Below are 15,518 nucleotides of genomic sequence, written 5' to 3' on the forward strand. Positions count from 1 at the left end.
CAAAATTCTGTCGGGCTTGTCTACACTGCCCCACAGTTTGGACTATAGGAGCGCAAACAGAAGTGCGCACCCAAGTGCTGCACCTTAGCGCCCCTGTGTGGATGCAGTGGGTGCAGACTAAAAGTTCCCTCAGTTTGAAGAGGATTACATTAACAGGATCCTTTTAATTTGCACCTGTAGCAGCCACACGGAACACTTGGGGCAGTGGAGACATGCCCCAAAATAACAGTCCTTTATGAGTAGTTACCCCAATCCAGGAAATGGGTGGGTGGTGGTCTATTTATTGACAATGATCAGAGAGCCAGCATATTCAAAATTGATAAATGAGGGAAAAACAGGAAGGTTTACACACTAATCATTTGCACATTCTCTTTAGGAGCTTATGTTACAGCTACTGATTTGCCTGAAGTACTTGAAAATCTCAAACTGAATATTTCAAGAAATACACAAAACATGAATATACACCAACCTGAAGTGAGGAAGCTGGTGTGGGGAGAAGATCTCAATGAAGACTTCCCTAAATCAACTCACCATTATGATTTTATTTTGGCAAGTGATGTTGTCTACCACCATACATCCCTGGATCCATTACTAACAACAATGGCATATTTATGCCAGCCAGGGACAGTATTATTATGGGCAAATAAGTTCAGATTCAGCACAGATTTTGAATTTGTAGAGAAACTTCGCAATATACTAATTGTTACACTTCTAGCAGAATTTCCAGAATCAAATATCAAGCTGTTTAAAGCCACAGTAAAAGAGAATTAAAACAATACAGTCACAGTTCTGTTGCGCTTCAAAGTTTATGAGCTTTTAGTTTTTAGTACATAATGCACACTAAGTGCATTAATGTCTATAAACCTGTCCCTGAGTCTTTGAATTTTGCACTTCAATACACATGAAAAATTAAGATGGATGATAATATCAGGACACTACTTAGTCTGATTTTTCTCATAAGCTTATATACATGATTTACTCAAGCAAATCAATTTATTACCGCCAGAGGGTCCGCAGTAACACAAAACAACCAGATAAAGTTCCAACATTTCAAATCAACTATTAGATCTAGCTATACAGTAACTCCTCGCTTAACGTTGTCGTTATGTTCCTGAAAAATGCGACTTTAAGCGAAATGATGCTATGCGAATCCAATTTCTCCATAAGAATTAATGTAAATAGCTGGGGTTAGGTTTCGGGGTAATTTTTTTCACCAGACAAAAGACTATATATTCCACATATATACACACATACACACCATATCCGTTTTAAACAAACAATTTAATACTGTACACAGCAATTATGATTGTGAAGCTTGGTTGATGTGGTGACGTCAGAGGGTGGGATATTTCCCAGAGAATGCCTTAGTGCTAAATGATGAACTAGTACACAGCTGAGCCCTCAAGGGTTAACACGTTGTTGTTAATATAGCCTCACACTCTACCAGGCAGCACAAACGGAGGGAGGGGAGACAGTATGGCAGAGATACAGACACACACCGAGAGAGAGAGAGGTGTATTGCTCCTTTAAGTACGCTGACCTCACTTTAAGTACATTGCCTTTTTAAGCAGATCAGCAAGTTGAGACAGCAGCTGCTGCAAGCCAGCTCCCTCTGTCCTGAACCCGTCGTGTCGTCTCCCCCCTCTGATGGGGTAAACGGGGGGCAGGAACAAGGGAGGGGGGACACCCTAACATTAGCCTCCCCACTTCCTCCCCACCCCCCGCACAGCTAGCAGGAGGCTCCCGGGAGCAGCTCCAAGGCAGGGGGGGAGGGACAGCTGAACTGTTGGCAATTGGTAGCCTGCTGGGCGGCTGCCGCACATGGAACTTAAGGTGCGGGGAGCTGATGGGGGGCTGCTGGTCCACCCTGGTTCCAAGCCCCCACCACCTAGCTCCAATGGGTTGCTCTTTCTGCAAGCAGTGGACAAATCAGGCAGCTGCCAAACAATGTTAAACAGAAGCATTGCACAACTTTAAATGAGCATGTTCCCTAACTGATCAGCAACGAAACAACATTAACCGGGAAGACTTTAAGTGAGGAGTTATGTATATTTATAGCCTGTTTACACTGCATTTCTATATTATTCCTAAAGCTGTCTGCTTTAACACGTTATGTTTATGTACTCCTAAAAACACAACAGTTTTCAGCTTTATTATTTGTTTTTATTAATTAAAAATCCTTTAAAGTATCAGAGTGCACATGGTGGTTTTTTATCTTCAATTTTGCACATTTACTCTGTGTTTTACATTTTTTAAACATTATTAAACATTTGTATGTATAGCTTTACAATACCTGATTAACCGTCTGGCACTTTTATACATGTATCAGTCCAACCTGATACTCAACTTCACATGGATTTCTGAAAGTTTGCCTGAAATATCTCAAAGACTAAGATTTACAAGAGCACCTATGTATCAGCAATTTTGAGATACACACACAGACCATTTGAAAGGTGGTTGTTTAAAAAAAATTATAATGTAAACTCTTGCAAATAGTACAGGTAATGGAGTTCCATTACTTTATAGTCTAATAAATAAAATTTTAGCTACTATGATGTAGCTTTAAGGCCTTCATACAATTGAAAAAAGAAATTAAGATTAAACAAGTTAAAACTCTGTTCATTGTAAAAAATACAGAGCTTTTATAGGTCTTCAGTTAAAATGAACAGTTAAGAACCTAGCATGCATGCAAGAAATCTTTTCCAACCCAATTCCAAATCCTTGGTGCTGGCAATTCTGGCACATCCATTGCCAGCAATGGGATGCACACGAAGTAAGCTCCCTGATGTCAGGAGTCAGGTTAACAGGTATTAAGCCACACCAGGGTGCCTTTCTGATAAATATACACAATTTAATAATCAGCATTCTGTATTTGATGAAGACAAACATTCTAATTAAAAGGTAAAACTTATCTTTCCTATCCTGTCAGTATAAAACCATCTCTGTATGTTCATAACTGTTGGTATTTCAAAACACACAATAATCAGGAGGATACATGACAGGAAGCCAGTTTTCAGAGAAAGATGCACAATGGGTCCATCCAAGTAACTTCATTAACTAAAGAAAAACAATTGATAAGCAGAAAAATTAGATGATTCTTTTGACACTGATATCTTCTCTCATTCTTTCTGAAACTAAAGTGCCATGTTAAAGAGGTTCATTGTAAGAAGCACAACTTCAATTTATTGCTTTCTGGAGCTCTAAACTTTCCTACAGAATGGTTTTAGTTTTTGAAGACTGGTATTTTAGCTTTAGTGAACAAAACGTTGTCTTAAGCAGCACAAGAATCCCAGTAAACTTGGGGATATTTCCCCCCTTATACCAGTTTTGAATAACTGTATAGTTAATTTAACTTTAGGTAAGCAAAATGTCTGTAGGGACCACATTTTCTCTATGCTGTTCAACTTTAAGTACTTCAGAATAAAACACACGGAATTCATGTGCAAGTCAAGAGAGTAGTCAGGGCACAATTTCTTAATCTAGATACAGTGGTAGAATGAACAAGCCACTTGAAACATTTTGGCCTCAATTTAAAAACTGGTTTTAACTTTAAAACCTAAGAAAGTAAAGTTAAGTTCCTAGATATGGATTTATGAGCCTAAACAAAAGTGAGCTGATTTCCAAAGGTGGTGAGTACCCACAGCTTAAACAACTTGCCGTGGCCATGAGCTTTGCTAAGCAACTGAGTGGAATTAAAAAGTACCTCTTCAAAGTGCTCCTTGAAACTGTTAAGGAGCACCCTTAATATTATACTGCTGCTTGGGTAAGCTTTGAGCAGAGGCAGTGGTGGAGTTATTAACTGAGCATCCATCAAGTAAGAACAGCTAAGGGGAAAGAAAGAGGTCTGGCTTCCCTCTCTCCCACCCACTTTGCAACAGACTGGGAAGAGGTTATTGAAAGGAGGGCTCTGAAATGAGTGAAGAAGAGACAAGCCCTTTCTTCCTTTCAGCACCTGGATGCGGGGAAGTTAAGAGGCTGATATAGAAGATGGAATTCCCTTGTGACGTCCAGGGAGCATGCCCAAATGGGAATCCCAGCAGCCTCCGGCTTCTCAGAGGCTAGAGGACTGGGCTTCTGGATATTACCTTTGGACCTCACAAGTGCCGCCTCCCCCACATCTTTCTTGCACACCTTTGAGCTAGTGAGCTTACTCCTCTGGCTAACTGGTGCCAGATAAATTCATTAAGCCCAATCAGAACCCCTGGTGAATCTGGGGTGAGGTAGAAGTGTTTCAGATTTGAATATTCCTGGATCAAAAGCCTATCCAGTACGTTCTGTTCCAGAACCTCAGTGAAAATTTTCTGAAACTCAATAGTGTAAGCAGTATATAATGAACATACATTTACATCTCCTAATATTTAGAGATTCTTCAGCATACATAACAATACCCCTCCGTAATTAAATGGATTTATTGACTACCCCTTACCTGTATACAATTTTTCAAGTTTTCCTTGGTTGGCTTCTCTTCTGCAAGTTTTGTGGCAAATTTGAGACCTCTTCCATACATTTTATTTGCCAATGCATGCTTATAGGCAAACGTTAAAACCTATAGTACGTCAACAAATAAAAAAAGTTACAAATCTACCACCATATTAAAACTAGCATTGTTTATATAAAAACAATTTAAAGCAGACAAATCAAAGTTAAATATTTTACCAGACTGTTTTGAATTTATTCTTATGTTGATGAACACAGAAGAATCACAGCAATTACTGTACTCGTGTTTTAATTGTAAAATAAGAGCAAGTGTTTGTCACTATCGCAAACTTCAGAACATTTTATGAGGATTCAGAGATCTCATTACTCAAACAGCTGTACACTGGATCACATTTATAGCTATTTAGATTTTTCACCAACTGCCTAAATACACAGTACTGTAAATAAATGATAAAACAGCCAAGTTTTTTTTTCGCCCATGGAAAAAAGCAATGTCAGATTGTGGGATATGAATCCCAGCAAGTATTAAACTGATTGCAAAACAAACATGAACAAAAACAGTAGATGGTGTGTACATACATGTACATAATTATAAACAAGCAACGAAAATAAATAAACATGAAGACAAGGCCTCAGTTTTTGCTTAAATATATTCATCATGAGAATATGCTTGCTAAGAGATAAAAACCAGAGCCTTTGTTGATTAAGAGGGTCAATAATTTATTTGCAACAGTGAGCTTTTAGTACCTTATCAACATTACACATAAAAAGTGCAGGTGAACGCCATCTGCCCACCACAGAGATGTCAAATAAAACTGGTTCCTTAACAGCCTAACAAATAATTAATGATAAAGATTTTGGTAGATTCCCCATGCTACTTTACTGTTACAGAAATTAGAGCTTGTGCTAACCCAAGTCTTTCACCTCTGATACAATCCACTACATATATCCATAGTGAATATCCTATTTTAATTTCTTATGTAAGTGATAAACCAATACAACTACAGGGATATGGCAAAAAGGCTTTAAAAAAAGCTAGTTACTCCAATCCGGGATGCAAATTTTTCCCCACCCCTATTTGCAACCAATAAAAATCTAGTTTTTCCAGCTGACAGGTCACCAGAGTGACAGATATTGCATTCCCACACAATATCTTTGGAGACCATTGTATAGATTTATTAGTAGTATAACATGTGAAGTACTGTAAGACACTACAAGTTCATAAGCACAGAAGTTTTCTGTGGCATAAAAAGAAACCTCCAGCTTTAGCATCTGTGCATGCACCAGCCAAAATAAGTCATACTGTAAAAACTGCAATGCAATAGAAAGATTGTAATCACTACATCGGATAACATAAAAGAACAGATAACACAAGAGTAAACACACTTAGTTTTTCTTCAGTATGAAATACAAAATAAAAATCAAATTGGAAGCAGCATCTTGATAGTAATTTATTTTCCCATGTGAATGCACGACAAAGTAGGTAGACAAACTCAATTGCTTTTTTGGATATCATTACAAAACTTTTGGATGATGGGAATGTAATAGGTGTGATATCTGCATTTTTACTGGGCATCTGATACAGTCTCCATTTTAATCAAAACCTGTTTTTGACAGGAATAGTAACATGGATTGAAAATTAGCTGGAAGACAACAAACAAGAAGTAAACAATGTAATCAGCTGGAGGAAATGTCTAGTAGGGCACTGCATGGATTAGAGTTGGATCTTAGATTCTACATTTATGTTCTTAAGTGTATCCTGTGACCACATATTTTTCTTTCATGTGTTTCTTTTGAAATAAGAGCTCCAACTAGAATACGTGGGAGTACTACTGAATGTACCACCTATCTGGGTCAAACATATATTATGCACAGCACCATGTACCTAGGGCAACATGAAAAAAAACAATGGTTGCCTACTGTTGATCTTCGAGATGTGTTGCTTGTGTCGACTCCATTTTAGGTATTTGCGTGCCCACATACACAGTTGTCAGATTTCTGCCTTAGCAGTATCCTTAGGGCCGGCTGTGGAGCTCCTATGCAGTGGTATATCAGGCACTGCCAGCCCTGTGCCCCTTCAGTTCCTTCTTGCAGACAACTGTGACAGAGGGGCAGAAGGGCAGGAAATGGAATGGATATGAGCAACACATCTCGAACAACAAGAGTTTTTTCTTCTTTGAGAGTTTGCTCATGTCAATTCCATTGTAGGTGATGCACAAGCAGTATCCACAGAGGTGAGCTTGGAGTTCACAGCTTAGCGGGGCTTGCAGTACTGCTCTGTTGAAGCCAGCATCGTCCCGGATCTGCTGGTCAGTGCATAGTGGAATATAGAAGCGGAGACAGAAGACCAGGTGGCCGCTTTACAGATGTTCTGGATAGGCACATGGGCCAGAAAGGCTGCCGAAGAAGCCTGTGCCCTGGTAGAGTCGGTGGCGACAACTGCCAGTGGGAGCACCGTCACTTGCTCATAGCAGAAGCGAATACAGGCAGCGATCCAAGAAAATATTCTTTTGAGTAGATGCCAGGTGACTTTTCATCCTGTTGGCCACTACAATGAACGACTGCATTGACTTAATGCAATGGTTTGTTTCTATCCATGTAGAAAGCCAGAGCCCTCCAGATGTCCCGGGCATGTAGCCTGCGCTCATATTCTGATTTATGCGGCTTCGGAAAGAAGACCAATAAGCAGGTATCCTGGCTCAAATGAAACAGAGATGACGTTAGGAAAAAAGCCGGCGCAGCCTTAGCTGGACCTGGTCCTTGTAGAAGACTGCGTATGGTGGCTCCGAGGTGAGCGCCTGTATCTCAGATATCTGCTGGTTCGACGTCACTGCAACCAGCAATGCGACCTTCCAGGAGAGGAGGAGGAGAGAAAAGGAAGCCAAGGGCTCAAAGGGAGGATTCGTGAGCTGAGACAGCACCAGATTCAAGTCTCAAGGAGGGACGGGGTCCCTGATGTGCTGATAAAGAAGCTCCATGCCCTTAAGGAATCAGGCCATGATATCCTGAGCAAAAACAAACCTACCTGGCAAGAGCGGGTGGAAAGCCAAGATGGCTGCTAACTGGACCTTGACTGATGAGAGGGACAAGCTCTCCTGGAGCTCATGATGCAGAAGGTAGTGCAGAGTAAACTGCAGTGGAGCCCTCTCAGGACAAACACCTTTGTCACAATCCAACAGGTAAACTGTTTCCACTTGGCCATGTAGGTCACTCTGGTGGATGCCTTCCTACTCCCCAACAGAATGTGCTGAACCTCAGCCGAGCACTGCTGCTCCTGCGTGTTTAACCACGCAGCAGCCAAGCCATCAGATGTAGTCGCCAGGTTGGGGGTGCAGAAGACTGCGCGGTTCTGGGACAAGGATGTCCAACCGGAGTGGTAGCTGGAACAGGGTTGCTACTGAGAGGTCCAGCAGGGTGCTGAATTAGTGTTGGCGCAGCCACGCTGGTGCTATGAGGCCAGTTCTCGCCGTCTTGTTTGATCTTCATGAGGACGCTGGGCTGCAACAGTACTGGAGGGAAGGCATACATCAGATATCCAATCACGGGAGCTGAAAGGCATTGGACAGGGCTCTTCTGTCCATGCCCCCAATCGAGCAGAAGATGTGGCACTTCCTGTTCTGCCTGGATGTGAACAAATCCACCCGAGGAGTTCCCCACCTGCGGAAGATGGAGCAGACCACCTCCAGATGAAGGGACCACTCGTGGTGAGATGAGAATGTCCTGCTGAAGCAATCTGACAGTGTGTTCTTGTACGTCAGAAGGTGAGTGCCTATGAGATGGATATTTTACTGTAGGCAGAAATCCCAGAGCCAAAGTGCCAACAACCTGGTTCTGCTCTGCCTGTTGATAAAGAAAACTGTAGCCGTGTTATCTGTCAGGATCTGGACGACGCTGTCTTGCACATGAGGTAGAAAAGCCTGGCAGGCCAGTCGAACTGCCCTGACTTCCCTAACATTAATATGAAGGGAATGAGCGTGACTGGACCAACGGCCTTGAGTGTTGAGATCACCGAGGTGGGCTCCCCAGCCCAGGTCCAAGGCGTCAGAGACAAGAGTCATCAACAAGGACACGGCTGTGAAGGGAACCCCTTCCAACACTGACATGGGATCCCGCCACTAGATGAGGGATGAAAGTATGTTGTCTGGAATCCTGACCACGTGGTCCAGGCTGTGCCGGTTGGGGACAGACTGATGCCAGCTACGCCTGAAGAAGTCTTCAGTGGAGTTGTGTGTGCCGGACCATGCAAGTACATACTGCCATGTGGCCTACTAGCCTCAGACACGTGTGGGCGGCGGTGAGTGGGTGAGCCCGCAGGCCCACAGTGAGGTCCGCCATGGCCTGGAACCAAGTCTCGGGGAGGAAGGCCCTGGCCCAAGTGGAATCAAGGACCGCTCTGATGAACTCCATGTGCTGCACCAGGGTTAAGGTTGACTTCGTCTTGTTTATTATCAATCACCGGTCATGACAGGTGGAACAAACCAGGTTAAATTATCTCCGCACTTGACCCGGAGATCAATCCTTTAAATCAACCAGTTGTCGAGGTACGGGTATGTTTGGACTCCCTGATGTCTCAGATAAGCAGCCAGTGGTGCTATAAATTTTATGAATACCCTCGAGGCCGATGAAAGAGGAAAGGGCATTGCCGTAAACTGGAAATGGCACCGGCCCAACATGAAGCAGAGGAAGCGCCAGTGCCCAAGTGTCCTCTAAATCGAGGGCAGCGTACCAGTCTCCTGGGTCCAGGGAGGGGATGATGGAGGCCAAGACGACTATGCAAAACTTCTACGTCATCTTAACAAGTCCCTCCAAGAAGTTGGTCTAGGATGGGTCTGAGACACTCTTTTGCCTTCAGAATTAGGAAATAGTGGGAGTAGAATCCTCTGCCTTCCATGGTCCGAGGAACCTTTTCCACTGCCCCCAGGCGAAGGAGGTTTGTGACCTCCGGAACAAGGAGTGTCTTGTGAGAAGGATCCCTGAAGAGGGACAGGGAATGGAGGCAGGAGGGATGTTTGGCTGCAAACTGCAAGGTGTAGCCCGAAGAAACCGTATCAAGCACCCTGTGGTCTAAGGTGATGTGGGACGAGGCCGACCGGAAAGGGCGGAGGCGGTTGAAGAAAGGGAGGGCTGGATCCAATACATTGACTGGGGGTGTCATAAACAGATAGCTAAGGGTTAATGTTTCTTTTACCTGTAAAGGGTTAACAAAGGGAACCAAACACCTGACCAGAGGACCAATCAGGAAACCGGATTTTTAAAAGTGAGGGAGGGAACTTCTGGGTGTGTTTTGTCTTTGTTCTGTCTGATTGTTTTCTCTCGGCTATGAGGGAAGTGTTTTTTTTTTTTTTTTTTTCTCTATCTCCAAAGCTCTTCTCCCTTCTGTTAACCAAGTTGTAGGTACAAAAGGAAAAGCAATAGGTTTATATGTATTTTGTATTTACATTGTGTAACTTGTGAATGTTTCAAATGGATATCTTTTTGAATCAGACTGTTTTATTCATATTTCCTTTTAGCCAATAGCCCTGTATTGTCATCTTGATGCAGAGTTTATATTCGTATTCTTTTTCTTTTTATATAAAGCTTCTTTTTAGACTTGTTTGAGTTTTCTCTCAGGAATAGCCGGCAGCCATCACAGGGAATTGGTGGAGGCGGAAAGAGAGATAAAATATCTCTGTTTCCTTGTGTTTGAGGTTTGTCTCTTCTTGTGAAGAGAGGGGACAGGCTTCTTGGTATTGTGATGGTGAAGAGATTGCATCAATACTCTCAAGTAGGCCCAGAGAAGAAAGTCTGGGTGGGAAGGGGAGGGGAAGGGAGTGAGTATTTTCCCTTGCGGTAAGATTCAGAAGCTCTGGGTCTTGGGGGTCCTTCCAGGGAAGGTTTGGGGAAGACCGAGGGGGCCCAAAACCCCTGGAAATTTTGGATGGGTGGCAGCGAGATAAGATCCAAGCTGGTAATTAAGCTTGGAGGTTCATGCTAAGCACCCAGATTTGGGACGCTAAGGTCCAGATTTGGGACAGAGGCTTATGATAGGGGGGCTGTCCTGGAGCGCACCCTCAAAATAACTGTTTCTGGGAGGATCAGGTTGGGCAGCTGGGTGGGAAGAGGATGGGTAGCATCTCTTAGGCACTTTGTCCTTGTCCTTTCTCCTGTAGGAGCTAGACCTGGGAGCCCCCCAGGACCTGCACCAGAGGAGGAGGAGGATGGCTTGTGAGCCCAGACTCAATTAGCTCTGAAAAGAGCCCCGAAACCTCAAATGGCAAGTCCTATATTGTGGTTTGCATCTCCTGGGATCTCTCAGTATGCTCCCCGGCTCACACAGCCAGGGAGTCACCTAACGCGGCGCAAGTGCTGGGCGCGCTCCTGGCTGCAGCATGTTCGGGCTAGGGGAGGAGCACCTCTCACATGGATGCGGCAGGTCCAGGGCAGGCTAGGACCATGGGAGAGGCGTCTCTCCTCGCCCAGCCCAGATGCTGCTGCTGTGGGGAGAGAGTGCTGCGGGGAGTCCTCTCTCCCTGTCACAGCACCAGGGCAGCCTGCACCTAAACCCCTTATCCCCAGCCCACCCTAGAGCAGCGCCCCCCCAAAAACTCTCTGCCCCAGCCCTCATCCCCTGCCCACCCCAGAACCTGTACCATCAGCCAGAGCCCTCACCCCAACTAGGGTGACCAGATGTCTCGATAAAATCGTGACCGTCCCGATATCTGGGTGGTTGTCCCAATATTTTGCTCCACTGGCAGCACTGTTTTTTTTCCCCCCCTCTGTGCTGGCGGAAACCCTGCCCCTCTCCATGTCCCGATATTTTCTTCATCTCATCTGGTCACCCTAACCCCAATCCTCTGCCCCAGCCCTGAGCCCCTTCCCACACTGCAAACTCCTCAGCCCTACCCCCGTCACATGAATTTTGTTGTGTGCACCAATATGGAGGCAATGTGGCCACATCACCAAAGTCATTCTCCACATGGGTGGGAAAAATTAGAGGGAACACTGATAGGAAGACAATTTTTTAAAATATTTACGTCTACCCCCACTCATCCTCCCACTCACCCCTTTGCTTCCCAGTAGGTGGAGCAGTAAACACTATGTCTCTGACCATCTTTATAAGCTGGATAGGAGAAGAGGAATGCATGACAACAAATAAGCTAGCATGCCTGTCACTAGAAGGCCTCAATGTAACTTAGATTTAAGAAGGGTGGTCAGATAAGAAAAATCAGTAAGAAATTATTTTCCTTCCCACAAACTACATAGAAAAAGATAGTTTATATCGTATGTATGGAATAGTAGTACTTAAAGATTAAACTATTATAAAAATGTCTGTCTAGAGAGTAGATCATTGGGTAGAATGGAGATAAAAATTCTATGTCATAAAAATATCCCGGTACAATGGCATTAGTGACCCATGTATCAGAATAGTAATAATTAAAATTGAGAGTATTGAGCCCCTGAAACAAAACTAACAACAGATAACTTTAGATCCCTAAATATCAAGTAGATAAATGCCAAGTATGTGCTTCACATAAAATTTTTCCAAATAACTTTTTCTAAAGCATAGAGTTATGGCTACTCTAGATTTAGTTTAGATTTTAATTTGGTGGTGCCTCTTTAATAGTATGTCAGTTCTGATCACCAGGAAGTACTAGGAAAGGGCCAAGGAAATGCACAAACTTGATAAGAGGTAGAATATGTATAGACGGGGGAAGGTTTGTCAGTAAGAGGAAGTATTAAAGGGTAAGACTACTATTCAGTTTGTAAAGGAGGAAAAGAGTACAAGGATATATATGAGGTACATGGAACAGCAAAGAGCTGATTGGAGAACAACAATTCTGTTCTGAAGTAACTTTCAGTGCTTTGAAATTAACAAAAAAAAATAATCCTCCAAACATTTTTGTGAAAACGTAATTGTGTCAACATAAAACCTAAGTGTCTGTGTGTGGAGAGAGCTAGAGGTTAGGGCACCAGCCTGGGCTGGAGACTCAGATTCAAGTCCCTGCTCTGTCTGATCCAGAGTGATACCTGAAATGAAAAAGTGAATCAGGCAGAGCAGGGAGTTGCACCTCGGTCTCGCACACCCCATCCCAATTCTCTAGTCCCTTGCGGCCACAGAAAGTCAGACTCTTTCTCTCTCTCTCGACAACATCTTGCTCAACACCAGTACATCTCCACAACATTTTTGGCTTTGATGAAACAGCATGTTTTGACAAAATTTCATTTTGCTGAAAATGGTCCACTGAGCTCTAATAATAAATGGTATATCGAGAAGGCCAGTTGGACACTTCTGAATATGTTATGTATCTTCTTTCATAATATAAGAGCACATTTGAAATTAAAAGGCAAGAAAGTTAAACAAACTGTGTTGCATATTGTTGTTAATGCAGAGCACAGCACAGCACTGTGGCTTAAGAATCAACAGAGGAAGATAAAAGACGTACACAAATAAGAACATCTACAAAGAAGCTATCTTGAATAAATAATCATCAATCTTCCTGCTTCAGGTTTTAGGCTGACTCATCAGCAGGGGTTAGGAAGGAATAAAGGAATAACATTTCTTCTGATTTATTCAACAGTTTTCATCTCAAATGATTCCAAAGCGCTGTACTAACTGAAATTCACATAAATATTTGGAAAAACTCATTCACCACTGACATACAGCCATGTCTGATGTGAAACATAGTAATTATTCTAACAGCGCATAGCAACACATCAGTTTAAGAAGGAAATGAGTAATAACTCAGTTACATAATCATATGTATTACTGGGATTTTATGGTTTCCTCTGAAACAGCTATGCTGAAGGACATAGGGACCTTACCCTGATAAGAACTTGCTAACAGGTTACAAGTGGTAATTCAACTTCTCCCATTGCAGCCCTTACTCACAGTTAAGGAACACAGGGTTTTCTTTCATTCTTAATGCAGAAGATGCTACGGACTCATGACCAACACAGAACAGGACTGTACACATTTCTGTTGAAGGACTACAAGTGCTGTATTGGACAGCAATTGAACTATTCCTTGAAAGGAATAGTTAACTAGAAACTTGATAAATGAAGCAGTTTGTTAATAAAAGTCTGCAGTTACTGCTCCATACCCTCCCCATATGTATACACACAGAGCAGATAGATTTATTTGCCTTGGATTTAATAGCCTAGGAGAGATCCCAGCTGAGGAAAAACATTTGAGAGAGGCTGGCACAATATATGGGGACAGAACTAGGGAGTGGAAGGGAGAGATGCCTGGAAGCCACACACAAAAGTGGTGTTAAATTCCATCACAAGAGTGCAACATTTAAAATTTCTGCTTGTCGTCTTACCTTAGTGTCAAAAAGATCAGTCCATTTTGTTGTTTCCCAGAAAGTCTCTGACAGAACACCTATGCAGCTCTCTTGATCGTCATCTTTACCTTCAGCATCACTTGAAACAGCCCCATCTTGGGCCTGCAGATGGAGAAGTTGGTCTGCTAGTGCGCTTCCTTTCCGACAAAGGGCATCCACTAAGGTAGACTTCTGTTTTTCCATATCACTACATTAAGAAGTTGAACACAAATACAAGGTGTCTCCTGCAGCTATTTGTTTTAATCAAGAGCCAATAATTTAAACTTTGCCTTAAAAATCACAGTAAACTAAACACACTTGTTGATTAGTATTTACACTAGAAGTAGAAGCAATTTTCAGCTACCCTATTAAAATACAGCATTTTTTAAAATAAACTATTTCCTATCATTCTAAACTGGCTCAAAATATAGCTAGTGCACATTACACAAAGTACAGATTCTAACTAAGCCTATAGGTTCAGGAGTAACTGAATTGCCTCCAGTATTTGAACAGAAGCACAAACCAAATTTTAAGAATTTAACAAGAAGTCAGGATCTAGAAATATATTTTATTAGTTCTTGATAGTATGGAAGGAGGGCCAATCCACTGTTAATGTAAGCCAACATGGACTTCAAAGGAACTGCATTCACTTAAGCCAGCACTGAATTTGGTTCTCAGTTTCATATGTTAGAAGATCACCAGATCATTTGGTTAACTCTACCAAGAAATGCTTAGAATGGAAATGATTATTTTTAAATCCAGCAAATACAGTGTTATGTACAAGCCACTCCAAGCAACTAGGTTAATGATTTAATTAACCAAAGGTCAATATGTAACAAACCTCCTTTCACAGCCCCTCAACTTCAATTTAGCTGCTCTTTCCTATTCCCCAGTGAAAATGGATCAGCATAAAAGAGGCTTTTGAAATAAATAATTAAAAAAAATGTAGTGCATTGTCATCTTTGAAGTGCTGACTGCTACTGAACATACTGACACTCCAAAAGAATCTTACTGTGTACTAACTCCACAGAGAAAAAGACCATATTTGTATACAGATATAGCCATGGTTACCAGTCTCTCTTTCCTGATTCACTCTATAAACACTTTGAGCTCTTCAAAAGTGGCTTTATCAAACAACAAGTACTGTTCACTAGCATCTTGGAACCATCCTTCAAGAATTTTGAGGGTCCCATCCTATCATGCAAAACCCTGCCCTTATTCCTACAGGAGTGCCTTGTTATCCAAATACTACCAGTTCACTGATTATTCTGAATGTTTATGAACTTGATGAGACTAAGCAGAGTGCAAACTTTCCCACACAGCTTTGCCCATGTATCTCGATTCTGATCTGAAAGCCATCCTTTGTAATCTTATCTGAGCTCTTCTGAGCAAAATTCGTTTTTCAGTGTCTTTCTGCATTCTGAAACGCACAAAACTCTAAACGTACTTGTCTCAAATACCTGTTTCCACTTGAAGTCAAGTTTGAACCCAAGTCTCAAAAAATTACAATTCTAGATCAGTTTTCAGAATTCTTTAGAATATTTGTATGTAGAAAAGGCAACTATATTTATAGACTACAGAAACAGGATGCAAGAAGGAGGAGTATTTACTGGTTAGGTACTTTTTTATAGTAGCTGCATCAGGCCTGGGATCAGTCTTCATGGCAAAATAAACTGCTAACGCTGTTTGATCAATATGCGAGATAACAGTATTTGCAGCTTCAATAATTTCATCGAGCCTTTTCATTCGTTCCTGAATGAAAAAGGAATAAAAAAATGT

The 15,518-nt window shown here is 42.2% G+C and overlaps 2 protein-coding genes across 5 annotated transcripts in view; one reads left to right on the top strand and one right to left on the bottom strand.

Annotated features, from left to right (window-relative positions):
* The window catches only part of METTL21C (methyltransferase 21C, AARS1 lysine), a 60,157-nt gene extending 59,286 nt beyond the window's left edge, over nucleotides 1-871 (top strand). For all 3 annotated transcript variants that reach the window (XM_032801190.2, XM_032801172.2, XM_032801162.2), the window contains exon 5: nucleotides 377-871. In XM_032801190.2, coding sequence (XP_032657081.1) covers nucleotides 377-771 — 395 coding nt within the window. In that variant the 3' untranslated portion in view covers nucleotides 772-871. The remainder of the gene's footprint in view (nucleotides 1-376) is intronic.
* A 1,270-nt stretch (nucleotides 872-2,141) lies between these two features.
* The window catches only part of TPP2 (tripeptidyl peptidase 2), a 73,984-nt gene continuing 60,607 nt past the window's right edge, over nucleotides 2,142-15,518 (bottom strand). The window contains exons 26-29 of one of the 2 annotated variants that reach the window (XM_032800936.2): nucleotides 15,361-15,491; nucleotides 13,740-13,947; nucleotides 4,427-4,546; nucleotides 2,142-3,057 (exon numbers count right to left, since the gene is read on the bottom strand). In XM_032800936.2, coding sequence (XP_032656827.1) covers nucleotides 2,968-3,057; nucleotides 4,427-4,546; nucleotides 13,740-13,947; nucleotides 15,361-15,491 — 549 coding nt within the window. In that variant the 3' untranslated portion in view covers nucleotides 2,142-2,967. The remainder of the gene's footprint in view (nucleotides 3,058-4,426; nucleotides 4,547-13,739; nucleotides 13,948-15,360; nucleotides 15,492-15,518) is intronic. The other variant, XM_032800927.2, reaches the window with a different exon arrangement.

The sequence above is a fragment of the Chelonoidis abingdonii genome, chromosome 1 (genome assembly GCF_003597395.2).
Source record: "Chelonoidis abingdonii isolate Lonesome George chromosome 1, CheloAbing_2.0, whole genome shotgun sequence".
Taxonomy (NCBI): domain Eukaryota; kingdom Metazoa; phylum Chordata; order Testudines; family Testudinidae; genus Chelonoidis; species Chelonoidis abingdonii.